Source organism: Armigeres subalbatus, chromosome 1 (assembly GCF_024139115.2).
Source record: "Armigeres subalbatus isolate Guangzhou_Male chromosome 1, GZ_Asu_2, whole genome shotgun sequence".
NCBI lineage: Eukaryota > Metazoa > Arthropoda > Insecta > Diptera > Culicidae > Armigeres > Armigeres subalbatus.
Window position 1 is genome coordinate 69,897,580 of NC_085139.1, and position 21,755 is coordinate 69,919,334.

A 21,755-nucleotide genomic window follows, 5' to 3' on the forward strand; every position below is an offset into this window, starting at 1 on the left:
GTCAGTCAGGTCGGTCAGATCCAGTCCAGATCCAGTCCAGGTCAGTCCAAGGTCAGTCCAGGTCAGTCCAGGTCCAGTCCAGGTCCAGTCCAGGTCAGTCCAGGTCGGTCCCAGATCCAGTCCAGATCAGTCGGTCAGGTCCAGTCCAGTCCAGGTCAGGTCAGGTCCAGTCAGGTCAGTCCAGATCCAGTCCAGGTCAGTCCAGGTCAGTCCAGGTCCAGTCCAGGTCGGTCCAGGTCCAGTCCAGGTCAGTCCAGATCCAGTCCAGGTCAGTCAGAGTCGGTCAGTCCAGTCCAGGTCAGGTCAAGGTCCAGAGTCAGTCAGGTCAGTCCAGGTCAGTCCAGGTCGGTCCAGGTCAGTCCAGGTCCAGTCAGGTCAGTCCAGGTCAGTCCAGGTCAGTCCAGGTCCAGTCAGGTCAGTCAGGTCAGTCCAGTCAGTCCCAGATCCAGTCCAGGTCAGTCCAGGTCCAGTCCAGGTCAGTCAGGTCAGTCCAGGTCAGTCCAGGTCAGTCCAGATCCAGTCCAAGTCCAGGTCGGTCCAGGTCGGTCAGGTCAGTCCAGGTCAGTCCAGTCAGTCCAGATCAGTCAAGATCCAGTCCAGGTCAGTCCAGGTCAGTCCAGGTCGGTCAGGTCAGTCCAGGTCAGATCCAGTCCAGGTCAGTCCAGGTCAGTCCAGATCCAGTCGGTCGGAGTCAGTCCAGATCCAGTCCAGATCAGTCCAGGTCCAGTCCAGGTCGGTCCAGATCCAGTCCAGGTCAGTCCAGATCAGTCCAGGTCAGGTCAGTCAAGTCAGTCCAGATCCAGTCCAAGGTCAGTCCAGAGTCGGTCCAGTCAGTCGGTCAGATCCAGTCCAGATCGGTCCAGAGTCAGGTCAGTCCAGGTCAGTCAGGTTCCAGTCCAGGTCAGTCAGGTCGGTCAGTCCAGTCCAGGTCAGTCCAGATCCAGTCCAGGTCGGTCCAGTCAGTCAGGTCAGTCCAGGTCAGTCAGGTCAGTCAGGTCCAGTCCAGATCCAGTCCAGTCCAGTCCAGGTCAGTCCAGGTCCAGTCCAGTCCGGTCAGGTCAGTCCAAGTCAGTCCAGGTCAGTCCAGGTCGGTCAGGTCCAGTCCAGATTCGGTCCAGGTCAGTCCAGGTCCAGTCAGATCCAGATCCAGGTCAGTCAGTCAGTCCAGGTCCAGTCCAGGTCAGTCAGTCAGTCCAGGTCCAGTCAGGTCGTCAGATCCAGGTCGAGTCCAGATCCAGTCCATCCAGTCAGATCAGTCAGGTTCAGTCCAGTCAGTCCAGGTCCAGTCCAGGTCCAGTCCAGGTCAGTCCAGATCCAGTCCAGATCCAGTCCAGATCCAGTCCAGATCGGTCAGTCCAGGTCAGTCCAGGTCCAGTCCAGATCCAGTCCAGGTCCAGTCCAGGTCAGTCCAGGTCGGTCAGGTCCAGTCAGGTCAGTCCAGGTCCAGTCCAGGTCAGTCCAGGTCAGATCCAGTCAGATCCAGTCAGGTCAGTCCAGGTCCAGTCCAGGTCAGTCAGATCCAGTCCAGGTCAGTCCAGATCGGTCCAGGTCAGTCCAGATCCAGATCCGGTCAGGTCAGTCAGTCCCGGTCCAGTCCAGTCGGTCAGTCCAAGTCCCGGTCAGATCCAGTCCAGGTCGGTCCAGATCGGTCCAGGTCAGTCAGGTCCAGTCCAGGTCAGTCCAGAGTCAGTCCAGGTCAGTCCAGGTCAGTCCAGATCCAGTCCAGATCCAGTCCAGATCCAGTCCAGGTCAGTCCAGATCCAGTCCAGGTCGGTCAGGTCAGTCAGGTCCAGTCCAGGTCGGTCCAGGTCCAGTCCAGGTCCAGTCCAGATCCAGTCCAGGTCCAGTCCAGGTCAGTCCAGATCCAGTCCGATCGGTCCAGGTCGAGTCAGGTCAGTCCAGGTCCAGTCCAGGTCAGTCAGGTCGGTCCAGATCCAGTCAGTCCAGGTCAGATCCAGTCCAGATCGGTCCAGGTCCAGTCCAGGTCAGTCCAGGTCAGTCCAGTCCAGTCCAGGTCAGTCCAGGTCCAGTCCAAGTCAGTCCAGGTCAGTCCAGGTCAGATCAGGTCCAGGTCAGTCCAGGTCAGTCCAGGTCAGTCCAGAGTCCAGTCCAGGTCAGTCCAGATCCAGTCCAGGTCAGTCCAGGAGTCAGTCCAGATCCAGTCCAGGTCAGTCCAGATCCAGTCCAGTCAGTCCAGATCGGTCCAGGTCGGTCAGATCCAGTCCAGATCCAGTCAGGTCCAGTCCAGGTCAGTCCAGGTCCAGTCAGGTCAGTCCAGGTCAGTCAGATCCAGTCCAGGTCAGTCCAGGTCGGTCAGGTCAGTCCAGGTCCAGTCCAGGTCAGTCAGGTCAGTCCAGATCCAGTCAGTCCAGATCCAGTCCAGGTCAGTCAGATCCAGTCCAGATCCAGTCCAGTCAGGTCAGTCCAAGTCAGTCCAGGTCAGTCCAGATCAGTCAAGTCCAGATCCAGGTCGAGTCCAGGTCAGTCCAGGTCAGGTCAGATCCAGATCGGTCCAGATCGAAGTCCAGGTTCAGTCCAGGTCAGTCCAGATCCAGTCCAGGTCAGTCCAGGTCGGTCCAGGTCCAGTCCAGATCCAGTCCAGATCCAGTCCAGATCAGTCCAGGTCCAGGTCAGATCGGTCAGGTCAGTCCAGATCCAGATCCAGTCCAGGTCAGTCCAGATCCAGTCCAGGTCAGTCCAGAGTCGGTCCAGAGTCCAGTCCAGGTCAGTCCAGGTCGGTCAAGGTCAGTCCAGGTCGGTCAGTCCAGATCAGGTCGGTCAGTCCAGTCGGTCAGTCCAGGTCAGATTGATCCAGTCAGGTTCAGTCCAGATCCAGTCCCAGGTCAGTCAGGTCAGTCCAGGTCCAGATCCAGGTCGGTCCAGATCAGTCCAAGTCGGTCAGATCCAGTCAGGTCAGTCAGGTCCCGGTCCAGGTCAGTCCAGGTCAGTCCAGGTCAGTCAGGTCGGTCCAAGTCAGTCCAGGTCAGTCCAGATCCAGTCCAGATCAGTCCAGGTCGGTCCAGATCAGTCAGGTCCAGATCCAGTCCAGGTCAGTCCAGGTCAGTCCAAGTCCAGTCCAGATCCAGTCCAAGGTCGGTCCAGATCCAGTCCAAGGTCAGTCCAGAGTCAGTCCAAGTCAGTCGGAGGTCGGTCAGGATCCAGTCCAGATCCAGTCCAGATCCAGTCCAGTCCAGTCAGGTCGGTCCAGATCGATCCAGGTCAGTCCAGGTCAGTCCAGATCCAGTCAGGTCCAGTCCAGGTCAGTCCGATCCAGGTCCAGTCCAGGTCAGTCCAGGTCAGTCCAGATCAGTCAGGTCGGTCCAGGTCAGTCCAGATCCAGTCAGTCCAGTCAGGTCAGTCCAGGTCAGTCAGGTCAGTCCAGGTCAGTCCAGATCCAGTCCAGATCCAGTCCAGGTCAGTCCAGATCCAGTCCGGTCAGTCAGTCCAGATCCAGGTCAGTCCAGATCCAGTCAGTCCGTCAGTCAGGTCAGTCCAGATCAGTCCAGATCCGGTCAGGTCAGTCAGATCCAGTCCAGGTCCAGGTCGGTCAGTCCAGATCCAGGTCCAGTCAGTAAAGTCCAGTCCAGGTCAGGTCAGTCAGTCCAGTCCAGTCAGTCCGGTCAGGTCAGTCCAGGTCAGTCAGTCAGTCCAGTCAGTCGGTCAGATCCAGTCAGTCCAGATCGAGTCCAGGTCCAGTCAATCCAGTCAGTCCAGGTCAGTCAGGTCAGTCCAGATCAGTCAGGTCAGTCCAGGTCAGTCAGGAGTCAGGTCAGTCAGATCCCGGTCAGTCCAGGTCGGTCGAGTCAGGTCAGTCCAGATCCAGTCCAGATCCAGTCCAGGTCAGTCAGGTCGATCCAGATCCAGTCAGGTCCAGTCCAGGTCAGTCAGTCCGGTCAGGTCGGTCCAGGTCAGTCAGGTCCAGTCCAGATCGGTCAGAGTCAGTCCAGGTCAGTCCAGATCCAGTCCAGGTCGGTCGGTTCAGGTCCAAGTCCAGGTCAGAGTCGGTCAGTCCAGGTCAGGTCGGTCAGTCCAGATCCAGTCAGGTCAAGTCCAGGTCCAGATCCAGGTCAGGTCGGTCAGTCGGTTCAGATCAGGTCAGTCAGATCCAGTCCAGATCAGTCAAGTCGGTCAGGTCGGTCCAGTCGATCCAGTCTAGAGTCAGGTCCAGGTCGGTTCCCGGTCGTTGATCCCAGATCCAGTCCAGAGTCCGGTCAGGTCAGTCCAGTCCAGGTCGGTCCAGGTCGAGTCCAGATCCAGTCAGATCCAGGTCAGTCCAGTCGGTCAGTCCAGGTCAGTCAGGTCGGTCCAGATCCAGTTGAGTCAGTCCCAGGTCGGTCCAGGTCAGTCCAGTCAGTCAAGTCAGTCAGGTCAGTTTCAGGTCCAGTTCAGATCCAGTCGGTCCAGTCCAGGTCAGGTCCAGGTCAGTCAAGATCAGTCCAGTCCAGGTCAGAGTCAGGTCCAGATCCAGTCCAGGTCAGGTCCAGATCGGTCGGTCCAAGTCAGTCCAGATCGGTCAGGTCGGTCAGTCCAGTCCAGGTCCAGTCCAGATCGTCCAGGTCGACAGTCCAGTCCAGATCCGGTCAAGTCCAGTCCAGGTCAGTCAGATCCAGATCCAGGTCAGTCCAGATCAGTCCAGGTCAGTCCAGATCCAGTCCAGGTCAGATCAAGTCCAGGTCAGTCCAGGTCAGTCCAGATCCAGTCCAGAGTCAGTCCAGATCGGTCCAGATCGGTCAGGTCAGTCCACAGTCGGTCAGATCAGTCCAGGTCAGTCCAAGGTCAGATCCAGTCGGTCCAGTCCAGTCAGTCGATCAGTCAGTCCAGTCCAGGTCAGTCGAGTTCAGTCAGGTCAGTCCAGGTCCAGTCGGTCCAGATCCGGTTTAGGTTCCCAGGTCAGTCAGTCAGTCCGTCCAGTCAGTCCAGGTCAGTCCAGGTCGGTCCAGGATCGGTCCAGTCCAGATCCAGTCAGTCCAGATCCAGTCCAGTCCAATCAGATCCGGATCCAAGTCAGTCCAAGTCCAGTCCAGTCAGTCCAAGTCAGTCCAGATCAGTCAGTCAAGTCTAGAGTCAGTAGAAATCTAATCCAAAATATTGTGTTAGATAAATTCCTTTGAAATCTTTCTCAGAGATAAGATGTGTTGGATTTTCTGAGAGACCTGGCATGGCACAAGTTGTCTTACCTTGTTTAATATATCTTAAACACAATATCCGCTACTATTTATCCGCTCATGAAAGTAATATAAAAGATTTTACGAGTGATTTTACTTCTTCGTTTATATTGCGGTTGTATTTTGGTTCATTTTCTTCTACTCGTTCTGTTCATAATGACACCGCAGACCAACTTTTAGTCCTAATGTCATGGATGACAACAGCTCCACGAGCCATTAACCCTGAATGCCGAACTGAAACTTATGTTTCATCATCCCGCCGTTGTCATCGTTGTGATACCAAACTACTGATCCGCAGCATTCGTTTTTATAGAGAGAATTCACACAAGTCGATAGTTGATAAAATATTACGTATTGAAAATTCTCTCTTTTAGTTTGTTTATTTCAATGCTTTCTACTTAACTTCAATAGTACTAGATCCCTCCCAAACTGCTCTAGTTCACAGTAATAAATTTGAAGGAATCCCAAAAAGGCATCTACGAGGCCCTATTGATTATAGCGGAGAAAGGAAACACTTCTAGAGTGGATAAAACAAGTAGATAAAGACGGAGTCGTTAACATCCAAGCGTTTGCAAAAAGCAATAAAAAGTTTTTATGTAGGTAAAAATAAGTCCCAACACTGCTAAAGGTCTATTTTAAAGCGCATATTTGTTATCATTCAAAGTCATAAATTTTATTATTTTTTCTAGGATCAAAATTTGCACCTTTTATATACAACTGGCATTTTGTTCATCATGCTGCAATCTTTGCGGTACAGCTTCCAAAGAGACCGATATTTTTATTTCATTTTAATTTGTTTTAAAAACATGCCTTAGGCACCGTAACGGTTCATGGCAAATGAGCCATCCAAATCGACGATAGATAAAAAATTGATTATTTCGAAAAAAAAATCAATCGATTGGTAGGAAAAAAAATTCAATCGGATGAAAAGTGAATTACTTATTAGCTACATAAGTCTATATTTTTCTCGTGACGAGCTCATTTTTAAAACTTGTGTGCATTCGTATCGAAAACAAAGTATTCTTCTTCTGCATCAAAATCCAATACCGGACCGAGAATGGAATTCACCATCTTCGGATTGGCAATCTTACGCCTTTACTCGCAAGGCTTACTGAAGACCCCATTTCTTTCCTAAATGTTGATTTCAACAGTAAATTGGTGATACCGAAAGTGATCGTTCACAAGCTACGAAACACCGTTAAGTGCTTATAAATTATGCGCCACGAAAAGGAAATTCAATTATCCTTTTTTGCGTTCCGTAATCTGTGAACGACCTCATGAGCCCCGTTCCGCTTTTAGGAAGGTGTACTTACTTTTGCCGCACTTGTCGAGGTGGTTCGTTGCTGGTAAATCGGAAGTACACTGGCATGTGCGCGTGCCGGAGTCGCAAACGGACCCGGCGAAGCCACAGTCAGTGGTGCTTTCGCATTTATCACCAAACATAAGTGTGCCTCGGCCTGCAGGATCTGCGGGAAGAAAGAAGGGAAAAAACAGCAAAATTAGGTTGATTCGATTGTAATTAAATATGCAAGCAACGGGGCTAAATGTATTATCGTTTCATTATTCACTAGGAACGTTTGGTAGAATCTAGTTGAAATAAACTGCCATCCTTGACCGTAAAGAAATATGATACAATTGAATAATGCAACAACATAATCAATTAACACTAAAAGTAATCCTGATTGATTTTCCATTCCTCACTTTCTAAGACTTAACATATATGCAAACTTCATAGTCTCGAGTAGAAGCATAAGTACTAGAAGCTAATGGCGATTTAAGTATTGAACATGAGCTTTAATACTCTAAATATGTTGGTCACTTGATTTGGAGCCACATGAGGAATCTTATATTTTTGCATCATATTGTCTCGCGACAATAAAAAAATCATTTAGAGGCTGTTGTCATTGTTGTTAGGGGCCCTCCTTAGCCGTGCGGTAAGACGCGCGGCTACAAAGCAAGACCATGCTGAGGGTGGCTGGGTTCGATTCCCGGTGTCGGTCTAGGCAATTTTCAGATTGGAAATTGTCTCGACTTCCCTGGGCATAAAAGTATCATCGTGTTAGCCTCATGATATACGAATGCAAAAATGGTAACCTGGCTTAGAAACCTCGCAGTTAATAACTGTGGAAGTGCTTAATGAACACTAAGCTGCGAGGCGGCTCTGTCCCAGTGTGGGGATGTAATGCCAATAAGAAGAAGAAGAAGAGTCATTGTTGTTGTTTAATACAGCTATTGTGAACAATATGTTTCAACCATAATAACCACATAGTAACCCTGATTGCATATAAAGAGTGTGATCGGTACCTCAAATGTCAAATCTTTTGTTTAGATTTGCTTGTCCTCAAACTATTAGGCTACTTTGACTATTGTAGCCACCTTCCTCAACAAAACATCTTGATCACAACACAACAGCACCATTAGCAATTGAATGCTTGAGCATCTACTCGCCTACATTACGCCCACAAAGTAAGATGATTAGACTCTTCCGAAGGATAGTAGAAAAACTCTCAATGATTCACGGCAATACATGTGACGGAAACTTAATATCCAGCTGAGGAAAAATTACTGTAAGGCTTCAACAATTCAGCACAACGACTATTACTTCCAAAACGGAATAACCCAAAATTGAAACAATTCAAAATAATTACAGTACCCCGATCCCTTTTCCTTCTTCTTAACTGTTAAATATTTATAAAACGTTCCCCATGCGAAAATATTTACTCGTCATCATCGTCGTGAAATTCATCGAACCAGTTTTCAACAAACGCTGTTTTTACTAAGCATTAGATACTGATGATGATGAGATATTTTGTAGGATCACCTGCCATGCACGGCTTTGGATATAGACAGATAGAAGAAGATTGTACAAAACGCGCGTCATAAGGTCCAGCGATGCGTTCATTCATCTTTTCTCCGTGGTATTGGATAACATTTGATTTAGAAGTTATCCGAAAATTATTGTTATTACATGTATTTTCTATTGATATATGTTCTTGGTTTTTCGAGTTCGTATCAGATTAGATCGATGACGGCCAACTCGTTCGGGCTACGACACTGAAACATGATCTTGCACTTATTTCAAAGGGTAATCAAATATATCAAAAAATGAGCACAACTTTTTTATGAAACAAAAATAATTGACTGAAATAATCAACTAATCGTTATTGGAATGAATTCAACGCCTTTGTCCACGAAGTTGTACTGAAAACTCATATGTATTACATTTCTCTAAAGTATTAGGCAAAACAAAATAAATATATGGAATTTATGTTCGTTGTGGGCTTAATTTTATCAATAAATAAGAATTAACATTTTATCAGTTCTCTCTTCATCCTACCGTATCAATTCTGAGTTTCGATCCAATTTCTCCCACCCAATTGCGTGCTACGGAGCTTGTATGCTGGGAGTTAAAGGAAGGTAAACCTGGTAAGTGGCAATCGAATTCGGTTGTGCACGGGGGGAAAGCGATATCATCAAATATTCAAATTATACGCGCACCATTCTATGGGAGGCAGCTCTATATCTGTTTAAAGGGGGCATCTTGAGATTCAATTCTTCCAGGGCCCATTCGGGGATCAAATGAGAATCCAATTGTGGGAAACTGAAGATGGAGATTATAAATACATTTTGTGACATGCTTGCAGATCACATGGGAAATATATCGAAGCTATTAAGTTTTGAAAATTTCCCCATACAGCGCGCGCCAGAGAAAATTTGGTTAGCCTTTTCTAGAGCAGGCTTGTCCAACGTTTTTAAGGTTTTTTTTTATCTATATCACTAAATAATTTCAATGGTATGGAAATGTTAGTATCATCTTCCAAACTTAGACGTACATGTTCATGAAAGAACTAGAGACAAATATACAGATTTGATAGTTCCGTTAGGATACTGCAGCATGTAGATTTTTTATATAGAATTGGGTTTGAATGCGATCCGAGGGTAATTTTGTACGTTTGGAAGTTTGGAAGACAATATTTGAATTTTTGTATCCATAAAGAATTGTTACGTACGGTAACATTGATTGCCATTACGATGTGGGATGGTAGGATTATTTATTGTTCAGCTAGATAACGTCCGATTCAAATGTGGTGGGCGGCTGCACAACTAACGCTCCAAACGCAACGCAGATCATGGGAGCCAGTGTGAATGCGACTGATTCGTTGGGGCGGAAATACTAAAACGGTGAAGGGGACGAAAATAATGAGTGCCCAAGATTTCGGGATGGCGGGAGCTCGTCAAACCGAACGAGAGACAGTTAGTGTACGACGATCACGATGTGTAGACTATAATGTGTAAGCGCCAATATTGCGGGTCGATTGTCCATGAGCTTTCATCTCCCGTTTGTTCCAACGCGTGTGTCAAACTCTGAGTAGTTCTACGACCACCACCAGCCTAGTTAAGTCGGCCCCGAAATTCCGTCCAGCGGAAAAGTACAGGCAAGCCAAGCCCCGCCGAACAAAATCATCGGCCCCGGCTCCAGTTAGTCGTGGTCACGCTCGTTCGCGAGCACCCCAAACGCCTAGGATTTCGGTCGGTCATCGGCCATGCTCTTTCCATCACGCATCCGTCGACAGATTTGCACAGTCGGTTCATCTGATTTACCAAGCTACACCATCAACCGCCGACCTAAGCCTCAACATCGACATCCGTTGTTATCTACTGTTCGGATTTCGCCAGATCCTCCGCTTCACTGTCAACCGCCAGCCAAAGCGACTCCACGTCCCGAACACCGATTCGTTCGGCCCGTCCTGAGCCTCGTGGTGTACAACGGGCTCCTGCCAGCCCTGCCACGCTCCTGCCAGTCCTGCCACGCTCCTGTCGAGTCTATCGCTAACGTAATCGACGACGACGCTATCGTATGATGCGGCTATTATTTGACATGGCTTACCCGAGCAAAGGCAGAAAACTGAAATGATATCAAACTTTTAACACACAAAGTTATCCTTATTATCATTTTGATGTTTAGTTATCAGTCATATGATTAACTGATAACTGAATAATAACAAATTTTATTATCAATACAAATTTGCCATTTTCTTTAAAATTTCGCGTCGTTCAGATATCGTGCTAAGCATTCTATTTTTTCAATCCAACTAACTTGTGGGAACAACTTCCCTAGGGATATTTTTATGGTGAATGGTCATCCCAATATGTTCAACACGAGGTAAAACTCTACCAAGTACAAACTGCGAATCTTTTCTTAATCAGATTTACCATACAGATTAGGATTGAGATTAATCCAGCTTTCCATTCTCACCATAATGGCGGATGCTATGAAAAGTGTGACAAGAACTGTTTCCAAACACTGAATTGAAATTTTCGTCTAAGCAGTCGATGATTTTCCCGGTTACTAATGATAGGGTAGAATACGGCTTTGGCAGGGTGCGACATTTGTTGGCACCTTCAACAATATTTGCGTTTTCCAGCAAACATACACTATTTATGAACATAAATTTGATTCAATCACACAATTTCAAGTCTAGGCTTTCATTTGAATAAGTTGTTTGTGTAAAAGTAGCAAGATTTGACGAATTAATCACCGAAACAAATTTGCACCTACGAAATCCTTGCCATTATTGCATCGCTCAAGAAAGCAGCAGACGAAAAGCAAACTGTTACTTACTTTTTTGGATCGCCTGTTTCTTCTCTTTATCATGTATGATACGACAAATTAGGTACGTAAACTACTTTTTACACTTTATTACCACTTGATTATCACCACAAATAGCAAATTTATCCAATATTTGCTCTATGTTTCACTAAATAAAATTGGGACTGTTCGTTTTCTTTGGCAGCAGCGCACTTCGGAATAGAGCGAGAGAATGTGTTTGTGAGCATATCAAACACACGCTTAAAAAATACCACGCACAATTCCATGTGATTTAATTTAGCAAAACTACGAACAAAATATCCGGCGTTGGCATTTATTTTAAAAAAGTGTTAGAATACAAATGCTTCTATTCAGATTTTTACTCAGACCATGAATTATATCAAAAGTGATAGCCACACCGTAGTATTTTAAGCCTTATGTGGCTGACAGAACCGTTTTCCTTTTGCAACTTCAATACTTTCCAAGCTCATCAAAAAAATCATAACCATTCCCGCTCCTACATAGCGCATTTCAACCATAAATAATTGCCTACTTTTGGGGTATTATCAATTATTCGACTGTGAAACGTAGTGTACGAATCAGGTGGCTCCAGCTCAATCTTATGTGTATAGATTTGGTTTTACATAGTTTACGTCGTTTTACACAACCCCCATGATTATTTTGATGAAACAAACATATCATGTAAGGACCTTCAAAATTAAGGACCGTAAAGAGCAAGTTGTATGTTTGAAACTGGTTGATAGACTTTTGCTTACGCGTGAAGACTCTAAGGCATTACAAAAGACAAAAGATGTAAATCTTGGCAGCGGACGAAAAGAATGTAAGTTCCCTTCTTCAAAATGGCCAACATTATTTAAATAGGTTAAAATGGTAAAAGTTATGAAATTGTCAATATCTGGGTACACGGGTACCCTATCTGCCATTCACGTCTGTTTTTTGTTGGCCGTATAAGGGGTAAAATTTGTTTTACAATGTGTTTAAATGTTTTTGCTTTCCACGTGACATAAAATTGATACCAAGGCTAAAATTCATGTTTTGTTTTAAGCCAGTTTTGATAATTAATAAAATTTCTTCCAAAATTGAGTGAAGCGAGATGAGCGTGCGGCCGATTATTATGAATGAATTTTACTACTAGAGGATATAAACAACCAGCATCTGGCACCAATACATTACTAGTTTTCTACTTCCATGTCTACACTGAAAATAATCTACACGATCAAACCTAATGTTCAAACAAGGTATTGTTATATACTGTCTAATGCAATATTCTGATTTAGTTGGAATAACTTCCAAAAGTCTTACATCTTAATCTCACTGTAATTTCCATTAACTTTGTAAACATTCCGACATAACAATTTTTCACAAGTACTCCACGACATATTAACGTGGAATTGTTAAAGATTTTTACTACTGGAGATACCACGTGAATCGAACGTGTTTGGCATTTTAGTATCGCAACAAGATCGATAGGTTCTGTCCAAGGAGGCAAACAAACAAAATCCGCAGTTATTTTTGCTTAGCATTGTTGCGGCATACTTCAAGTCAAACAAAAATTACAGCTATTATTCGCAAAGACGAAAAACTTTTGCTCCTGTCTCTTCAAATCGTAAGTACTAAACATTTTGATATATCTCAATGTAAGGAATAAAAATGTAGTTTATTTTAGGAAAAGGAATTTTGTCTGATTTGTTTTCGGAAGCATTTTTCCGCATCTGTCCATCATCGAGAATTCCACAAATTACCATCGCCAAGATGAAAATGACCGCACAGAAAGATTTGGCCAAGGAGAAAATCCTGCATCGGATGTGACTATCTAACGAACGGAATATGAAGGAAATCGCCAAAATTTAACAGATACTGCGGGAAAAAAGAGCTTCCTTCCGGGAGGAAAAATCATGTTAATGCTATCGTTGCGTTTCAAAATTTACACGATACATGTTGTCTTAGGATGGGGCCAGAATACGCGATGGCACAATGCGACGCTACAGTAGTGCAATTTGATAGTTATTAGTGATAATAATTATTAATCTTAAGGCACGTCGCGTACTCTGGCAGGCCGTTGCGTTTGCTCTGGTTTCACTCTTATATACATATATTGCAAATATTGGCCAATAAAATGATTGCTTAAAAACCATGCACATAATGTTTAACTAGAAATTAAATCCGTTCTCCTTTCTATTGGAATGCATTTAAATAAAAAAAAACAAATTAAATTAAAATAAATACACATGACAGTCATTTATGTTCAATATGCATTTCATTCCACACACATACAATTATCAAGTCTGAAAACATTAGTCATCACATGCCATCCACGTTACGTTCATTTACTAAACATCACCAAAGTGAAGAAAAGCTTCACCATACATTAACGTGTAAAACTTGAGAATAATCAAGGTGTTACATATAGTGAAAAATCACGTGTGAAACATTTGAATTAATGGTTTAAAATTATTTCAGTGTAGTTGCTGAAGGGAGCAAAATCATTGCTGATAATAGAAATTGCTATGCCAATAGAAGAAACGTTGACCTGTTACTTTATATTAAATTTACTAAGTTTGTGGTAAAAGATATTATATTAAGTGAACACCAATCATCAAAGGAAGAGCATACGAATGTATACCAGTTGAACTATACCTGTGTTTTAGTGTAATTATTCATTATTTTTATCATTCAATTTGGTGAATGTCTTAGACTGCCAAGAATAGGTATTTTCCCCTATATATTGTGTTCATACGCTAAGAGAAGAATGAATTCTGTCATCAAAAGAAAAAGTAGAATCATGAAAAAAAAAATCACGGCGAGGTATGGGATGCAGCTCTCAAAATAATTTTCAAAATTTCAAAATGATATTTATTTACAAATAATTTATAGCATGAGATTAGAAATTTGATTATCTACATTATACATATATTAATTTGATTGTTAATAACAATGAAGTTTTTTCTTGAAATGATTCCGGAGATGGTAGTAATTTTAATGTTTATTGAATGTCTAATCCCGCCTAATAAATCATTTTCAAAAAAATCTCTGTTTGTAATTTTTAAAATTATATTCAATTCCATTGGCTATACCTTGCCGTGTTAAATTTCAGTGATTCTACTTTTCCTCTGATGACAGCGTTCATCCACTTCACCTCGCGTATTTCTCTGTCAACAAAGGAATTGAATATTGAAATTGAATTGAATTGAATAATGAAATATGTATGTACTGAGAACCATACATTGTAGTTGAATTAGTACTTAACATGGCTTTGCAACTCCCGGAACAAATGATCCAAGAACATGTGCTTATTCAAGAATGGTGAATACTCTTGACCTGGGACTCTTGACTAACTGCTTACTTTGCAGGACAACGTCTATGACTTTGCATTTGCTTTGAGGCAATGTGATTCGCGAACGGTAATATAATTCGTCTTGAAATCCGCAGTGTATATTATATATATTATATATAGAAAAGCGGAAAATTTAACTGATAATATCGGATAATCACGAAATTGCAACAATCTGGTGTGATGTGAAGAAAGCAATCATGCTCGCACTGAAGTCGATCTACAGTGCAACGCTGCAATATGCTCAACTATTTACATTTTGAACCTAGAATTGAACGCAAAATACAAACCCGGGCGAGACCGTTATCTACAGTCAAAGCTTCATGCGTCGATTGTTAAGGGATGGTCGACTCATAGAAATTTCGAGATGTGGAATAGAAAATCATTTGGAAGGAGGATTCTCCAGAATTTATATACGCATATGAAAACATGGAACGATTCACTGCGAAATACAAGGCTGTGGTTTTGTTTGAACAAAACCTACCACCGATTTACAATGTGATTGACAATTATTGAGAAAAACTAACCTTAGCAAGGTCGGAAAAGATTGCCTAGTATTTATAAATTTATATAATTGGCCACAACTGAAAAAAAGTATTAAATGAAAGGACGATGAGCTGTATTTATCCTAATTGATCGTCGATTCGCTATTTTAAATTATGTAATTCGATTTTAATTTTTGTCATGTTGACTGATAATTCAACCAAAATGATAACAATTCTAGCTATCAATATAACTGGATAATAAAATTTGTTATTAATAAGTTATTCTGCTTTGCTCTCTGCAGACTGTTATTTACATTAAATAGTCATGGCATCTTGATTTGACTATTAATAGTCTTCAGTAAATGCAAGATTGTAGAAACCGTAGTGCCTCTCTCTTCTACTCCTCAAGGAAGCGTAATTGGATGAGTGCCTAGAAACGACGCCGTACAATCGCTCGAAGTAACGAAGTCGGCAAAGAAGATTTAACTATTTTGGACGATAAAACAGTGCTGGCTGATAACTAAATGATAACTAAATTAGTGATTTGAGTAAATAACATGAATAACAAAATGTGTTTATCAACGTGGTATCAGTGATAACTTTATTTGATTTCATTTCGTTGTTTCAGGAACAAAATTCTGGTATCATTTATGTTATGTTGGCTGTTAATTCAGCCAAAATGATAATAAGTTCTGTTCTTAAAATGTTCGATAATCGGATAATAGAATTTGTTATCAATTAGATATCTTTGCTCACCCCGGAAGCGGCCGTTGGCTCAAAACCAGCTGCTTGGGGCTAAGGCGCCCCATAAAAAATCCTCCCGATTTTCCCCCATACTAAATCGGTTCTCGTCGGTAGGATCGACCTATTTTATTCCCGACGAATTTATAAATTGTTTCACCGAGCCTTATGGGATTATTACAGGGGTTACAACCGACGCGACGCCAAACTAAATCGGTAGACTAACGTCTACTATATCGAGTGAATAATAGGTCAATTTCGATTTCAATGATGTGTGACGAAACCAGACAAACTTGAGTGATTAATCGAGGTTTTAAATATTATTATACAGCAAACCAGACTTAATCTATAGATTGATCGGTATGGAAACTTGAAATCAGACGAAATAGGGTGATTAATCGAATTATTAAATTAATTCATGGAGCAAATCAGATTAAGTCTATAGATTGATCGGTGCGGAAAATAATTATATCAGGATGAAATAGGGTATTTAATCGGGTTAATACATTTCATCATGGAGCAGATCATATTAAATCTGTGGATTGATCGGTTTTGAAAATAATAAAATCGGACGAAAAATGGTGTTTAATCGGTTTATTTAATTTTATCATTAAGCAAATCAGATTAAATCTATAAATTCATCGATGTGGAAAATAATGGAATCCGACGAAATAAGGGGATTAATTGGTTTATCAAATCGTGTGGCATCGCAGGAACTTCATGATTCTGTAAGCAGAAATTATGGTATTATCTGGGGATATTTATGGATTGGAATAGTCTCACGCCTCGGAAATTTGGTACGCAGATCCTATCCTCATGTATTTTCAAAGTGGCGAGATACACGAATTCTTCATCGCGGAAAATCAAAACTTTTTAAAATAAAAGGGAATTGAAATCCGGCGGAAATTGTATGAGACCATGTTTACTTACTTGTTACTTGATGGGCTACAGGTCTTCGATGAACCTACGCCGAATTAAGTATTTTTCTCCACTGGACTCGATCCTGGGCCAATCGCTTCCAATCGCCCTGAACATTGAGCGCCCTCAGGTCCTCTTCAACTGCAAAAAGCCCTTGTGTACGTGGCCATCCACGAAGCTGGCCATGTCTATGAACACTTAAATGTTATGATATAAAAAAAACTCATAATCGCATATTTGTAGCATTTGCATTTTTGTTGATTTTGGCAATGGTTTGTATTCTAACATTTCAATTCCTCTGGGAATCAGAAACATATGTTAATATCAATCAAAAGTGATCACTTACCTTTATTAATCGCTTACTACCGAAGAACCTTCCTTCTAGGATGTTCCGGAAAATGTCACGAAAATGTTAGAAAAAAGGTCATCCTCACTTTATTAAATATCAAATACTTACTTTTTTCACTCTATGTTTATGAACACGGGGATTCGATTTCGTCTGTTCATGAATCTATCAAAATAAGCACTATAAGTACACAATCAATCGATTATTTTACCGATGAAATAGGCAACCGATTGCTCACGTTATAACCGTTCAATGAATCTATGTATCCTACGACAATCGACGTCGTCGGTGTAAAAATAGGACGATTTGGTATGCACCCGATTTCGTCGGATGATCGTGAAATTTCGGAGCTGTCAAATTTTTTATGGGGCGGGTTCCCTTTGGGAACCGAGCATTTTCTCCCAGGTCAAATCGTTTCAGAATTAAGAAACTGCCAATGCAAATACAAATAAAGAAATCAGGGTATGCGAAATAAATAAATATAAAATTTCCACAAACAACTAAGAATTTTCTACAAAACAATAATAAATTAGCGTCTTTAAAAGCAAAAATTGCAATTATAAAAGAAAAATTTTCCACAAAGAAATCAAAATGTTCCACGGAAAAATACAAAAGTTCCATAAATAAATCAATATTTAGCAATAAACAATTACAAAATTTTGCACAAATTGAATATAAATCTGAGCATTTTTTCCATAGATGATAAAAGCGTTGAAAGATCATAGGAAATTTTATCAATTTGATTGTTTTTTTAGGTAAATTTTTTAATCTTTGGAAAAAATATTTATTTAGTGGAAAATTTTGTAATTGTTTATTGCTTATATTGATTTATTTATTGGAATTTTGATTTTTTTTCTGTGATATATTTTGATTTCCTTGTAGAAAAATCTTGAATGAATCATCCACCGGATATAATTATGTCTTCGCTATTGTATGATGTAGCTTTGAAACAAAAATACTTCCCCCATTCAGCTGGAGACTGCTTTTTCTACTCGGTGGATGGTTTTATCACTGGGGGTGGTACGAGCACGTGGCTGTTTTTCTCGTCAATTACTGGATGACGGTAATTTGAGCTTTAAAGTGATAATTTGTTTTTATTTTGTGGAAAATTCTCAATTGTTTATGGAATATCCGCGAGAAACTCTTATGGGTTTTCGGGGAAACTCTCTGGAATTTTCACGGAAATTCATTGGTATTTCCAATAAAAATACTACCGGAATTCTACAGGAAATTGTTTGGATTTTCCGTGGATTCATTTTTAACTTTTATGAGAAATTGTTTAAAATTAGCATGGATTTTTTTTTCCGGAATCTTGAAAAAAAAATCTTTGGATTTCTACGAGAAGTTCTTGTATTATCCATAAGAGTTCGTCTAAAATCCCATGAAAAATTGTTTAAAAACGAGCAGGGGCCAAAAGTAATCTGGCGGAAGCCATTTGGCCGAATGCCATTTGTCCAAATAATATGTTAAGCTGAAAATCATCTGGCCGAATTATTTTTAATTAAACGTTTGGCCAAAACGGGTTGGCTGAAAACGTCATATGGCCGGAAACGACTTAGTTAACCCGTAAATGCCCAGGACAAACTTTTAATTTTAAAAACCATGCATCTCGGAGGTTTTTCTTCTTCTTATTATTGGCGTTACATCTCCAAACTGGGACAGAGCCGCCTCGCAGCTTAATGTTCATTAAGCACTTCCACAGTTAATAACTGCGAGGTTTCAAAGCCAAGTTACCATTTTGGCATTCGTATATCATGAGGCTAACACGATGATACTTTTATGCCCAGGTAAGTCGAGACAATTTCCAATCCGAAAATTGCCTAGACCGGCACCGGGAATCGAAACTAGTCACCCTCAGCATGGTCTTGCTTTGTAGTCGCGCGTCTTACTGCACGGCTAAAGAGGGCCCGGAGGTTTTCAAAGGTTTTTAATTAGAATTTCCGCACGTGTTGGGCTCCTGGCTTGTGAGCTGCAGAAGGTCGGCGTGAGTGTGGCAGCAATTCAAGAAATACGGTGGCCCAGAACTGGAGAACGTGAATTCCGGGCGGTGCATCCCATAGCGAACACATCATTCAAGTACCACATCTACTATAGCGGCGGTGACAGAGCATAAGGAGGAGTTGGCTTCATGGTGATCGGGAAGCAGGTGAAGCGTGTTATCCGGTGGAAGCCGATAAGCGACCGCATTTGCGTGTTGATAATGAAGGGCGAATTCTTCAACTATAGCCTGATCAGCATCTATGTCCCAACGAACGATAAGCCTGATGACGAGAGCCTTGATTAGACCCACGGAGAGTGCCCAACACACGATGTAAAGATTGTCATCGAGGATGCAAATGCGCAGATCGGAAGCGGAAGTTTCTTTTGCCCTGTCATTGGTACGGAGAGCCTTCATTCCGCTACCAATGATAATGGTCTGCGACTTGTAACCTTTGCTGCTGCTAGAGGGATGACAATAAGCAGTACCTACTTTGCACGTAAGAATATCCACAAACACACCTGGCAACATCCGAATGGAGACACTTGCTCACAGATAGACCACGTGCTGGTCGACGGACGACATTTCTCGGATGTTATGGATGTTAGGTCCTTCAGAGGTCCGAACATCGACTCGGATCACTATTCACTACCTTGTAGTTGTGCAAAAATTCAGGCACGACTTTCCAGCGTCACGAATTCACGAAACAACAGAACGATGCGTTTCGATATCTAACGCTTGTCAGTTGAAGGAGTTGCTGAACAGTACAACCAGAAGCTGGACGAGCGGATAGGAGCCGGATCTAGCGACGTCAACAGTTTGTGGGAGAATATCTACGAAGCTGTGGCTACAACAGCGCAGTGTTATGCACTGCACAGCGACGCCAACGAAATGGTTGGTTTGATGAGGAGTGCCAGCGAGTGACGAACGAGAAGAATGTTGCAAGGAGTCGAATGCTAGTGGCTTGTAGCCGTTCCAACAGAGAGCGGTACAGTGTAGCAAGGCGTACAAAGTCCTGTCGCGTATCCTGTTTAATAGATTGAGACCGCTTGAGGAGTCCTTCGTCGGCCTGCTACCAGGCAGGTTTTCGTGAGGGCCGATCAACGACGGATCAGATGTTTAGCCTGCGAATGATCGATGATTATAGAGCTCTACAATACGCCAGGCATAGGTGTATCGACGCTGCAGCTAACCAGGTACCCAGGTAGGTATTCAGAATTTACACTAGAATCAAGGGGAATGTTTAAACTTTCATGTACATGCAAACCCTCCCCATCCGCACCCTCCCCCCTTTTTATGATTTTGAAAACTAGGTGGCTCAAAAGTACAATTTTAGGCAATTATATATAGAACTAGTCATATTTGACGATTTAATGATTCGTGAACAGCCCGTATAATCATGGCTCTTCAATATAATTCGATTGTATGAGATTTGAGCAAATAATGTAACAAAGATGGTCTACGTCCCCTTTCCCTACTAACTGTTAATGATAAGATGATACTCATTGTAAAAATATTATACTTAAGAATAGCGGCTCCGCAAAGTGTCACACACGACTGAGCCTACCAAATAAATGAAATAGTTTTAAAAAAATGTTACAAAAACTTCCATAAGGCCTATAGGCCATAAGGCCTAAGAAGATTGTGGTGAAGTTGCTCTAAATAAATGAAAGTTTTATTTGAACCTACAGTAATCCAACAAGTCCCTAGAGCCTTTGCGAATGCTTCACCAGTAAAATAAGTTCAACGCAGATCTTCTAGGGTGTCTAAATCATCCGGGAATTGAGTTCAATTGATCTACGCCTAGCATCAAACCGATAGCAACCCAGCGTGTCCATATAAGTCCATAGAGCCCCTATGAATACTTAACCAGTCAAATAAGTCCAACGCAAATGTTCTAGGTTCTTAAATTGCCCAGAAGTAGAGATCATTTGATCTACCAGGTCAACTACGACTGACATCAAACCTATAGCAACCCAGCTTGTCCTTATAAGTCCTTAGAGCTTTTAAGAATGCTTCACCGTCCAAATCAGTCAAACGCAGATGTTCTAGGGTCTCCAAATTGTCCAGAAGTAGAGAACAATTGATATACCGATAGCAACCCAGCGTTTCCATGTATATGCTTAGAGCTCATGTAAATACTTCACCTTTCAAATAAAATCCAATGCAGATGTTCTAAGGTCTCCAAATTGTCCGGAAGTTGAGTTCAATTGGTCTACCAGGTCAATTACGTCTGATATCAAACCGATAGCAACCCAGCGTATCCATATAAGTCCTAGAGCTCATGTGAATGCATTCAAATAAGTCCAACGCAGGTGTTCTAGGGTCCTCCAGTTGTACGGTTGTTGTATTCATTTGATCTACTTAGTCAACTACGCCTGGAATCAATCTGATAGCTAAAGTCCTTGCACGCTGTTACGCTGGGTTAATATCAGTTTGATACTAGGCGTAGTTGACCTGATAGACCAATTGAACTCAACTTTCGAACAATTCAGCGACCCTTGAACATCTACGTTGGGTTAATTTGAATGGTAAAACATTCACAACCAAAAACGAATCGACCATGTTCTAATCGACGGTAAATTCTTCTCCGACATCACGAACGTCCGCACTTACCGCAGTGCGAATATTGAATCCGACCACTGCCTCGTTGCAGTATGCCTGCGCTCAAAACTCTCAACGGTGTACAACACGCGTCGAAGTCGGACGCCGCGGCTTAACATTGGGCGGCTACAAGACGGTAGACTAACCCAAGGATACGCGCAGCAGCTGGAAGTGACACTCCCAACGGAAGAGCAGCTAGACACAGCGTCTCTTGAAGATGGCTGAAAAGATATTCGATCCGCCATTGGAAGCACCGAAACCGCTGCACTAGGCACGATTCCCCCGGATCAGTGAAACGACTGGTATGACGGCGAATGTGAGCAGTTAGTGAGAAGAATGCAGCATAAGAAGGATTGCTGCAACACCGCACGAGGGCGAACGAGGCACGATATAAACAGGCGCGGAACAAAAAAAACGATTTCCCTAAGGAAAAGCGCCAGCAGGAAGATCGAAACCGTGAAGAGACGGAGCCACTGTACCGCGCTAATAACCCACGAAAGTTCTATGAGAAGTTGAACCGTTCACGTAAGGGCCACGTGCCACAGCCTGATATGTGTAAGGACATAAACGGGAACC

At 42.8% G+C, this 21,755-nt stretch overlaps 1 protein-coding gene and 1 long non-coding RNA gene across 9 annotated transcripts in view; both read right to left on the reverse strand.

The window, feature by feature from the left end:
- LOC134226876 (multiple epidermal growth factor-like domains protein 10) overlaps positions 1-21,755 on the reverse strand; it is a 447,567-nt gene that overhangs the window by 259,315 nt on the left and 166,497 nt on the right. For all 7 annotated transcript variants that reach the window (XM_062707957.1, XM_062707948.1, XM_062707983.1 and 4 more), the window contains one exon: positions 6,479-6,631. In XM_062707957.1, coding sequence (XP_062563941.1) covers positions 6,479-6,631 — 153 coding nt within the window. The remainder of the gene's footprint in view (positions 1-6,478; positions 6,632-21,755) is intronic.
- Positions 15,920-16,814, reverse strand: LOC134211402 (uncharacterized). Of its 2 annotated transcripts, none has more exons than XR_009979022.1 (4): positions 16,709-16,814; positions 16,598-16,632; positions 16,260-16,448; positions 15,920-16,059 (listed from the first exon to the last, which is right to left on the reverse strand). It is a non-coding gene; the product is annotated as an uncharacterized LOC134211402 (long non-coding RNA). The 2 variants fall into 2 exon arrangements; XR_009979015.1 differs by having other exon boundaries at positions 16,264-16,448; positions 16,709-16,811.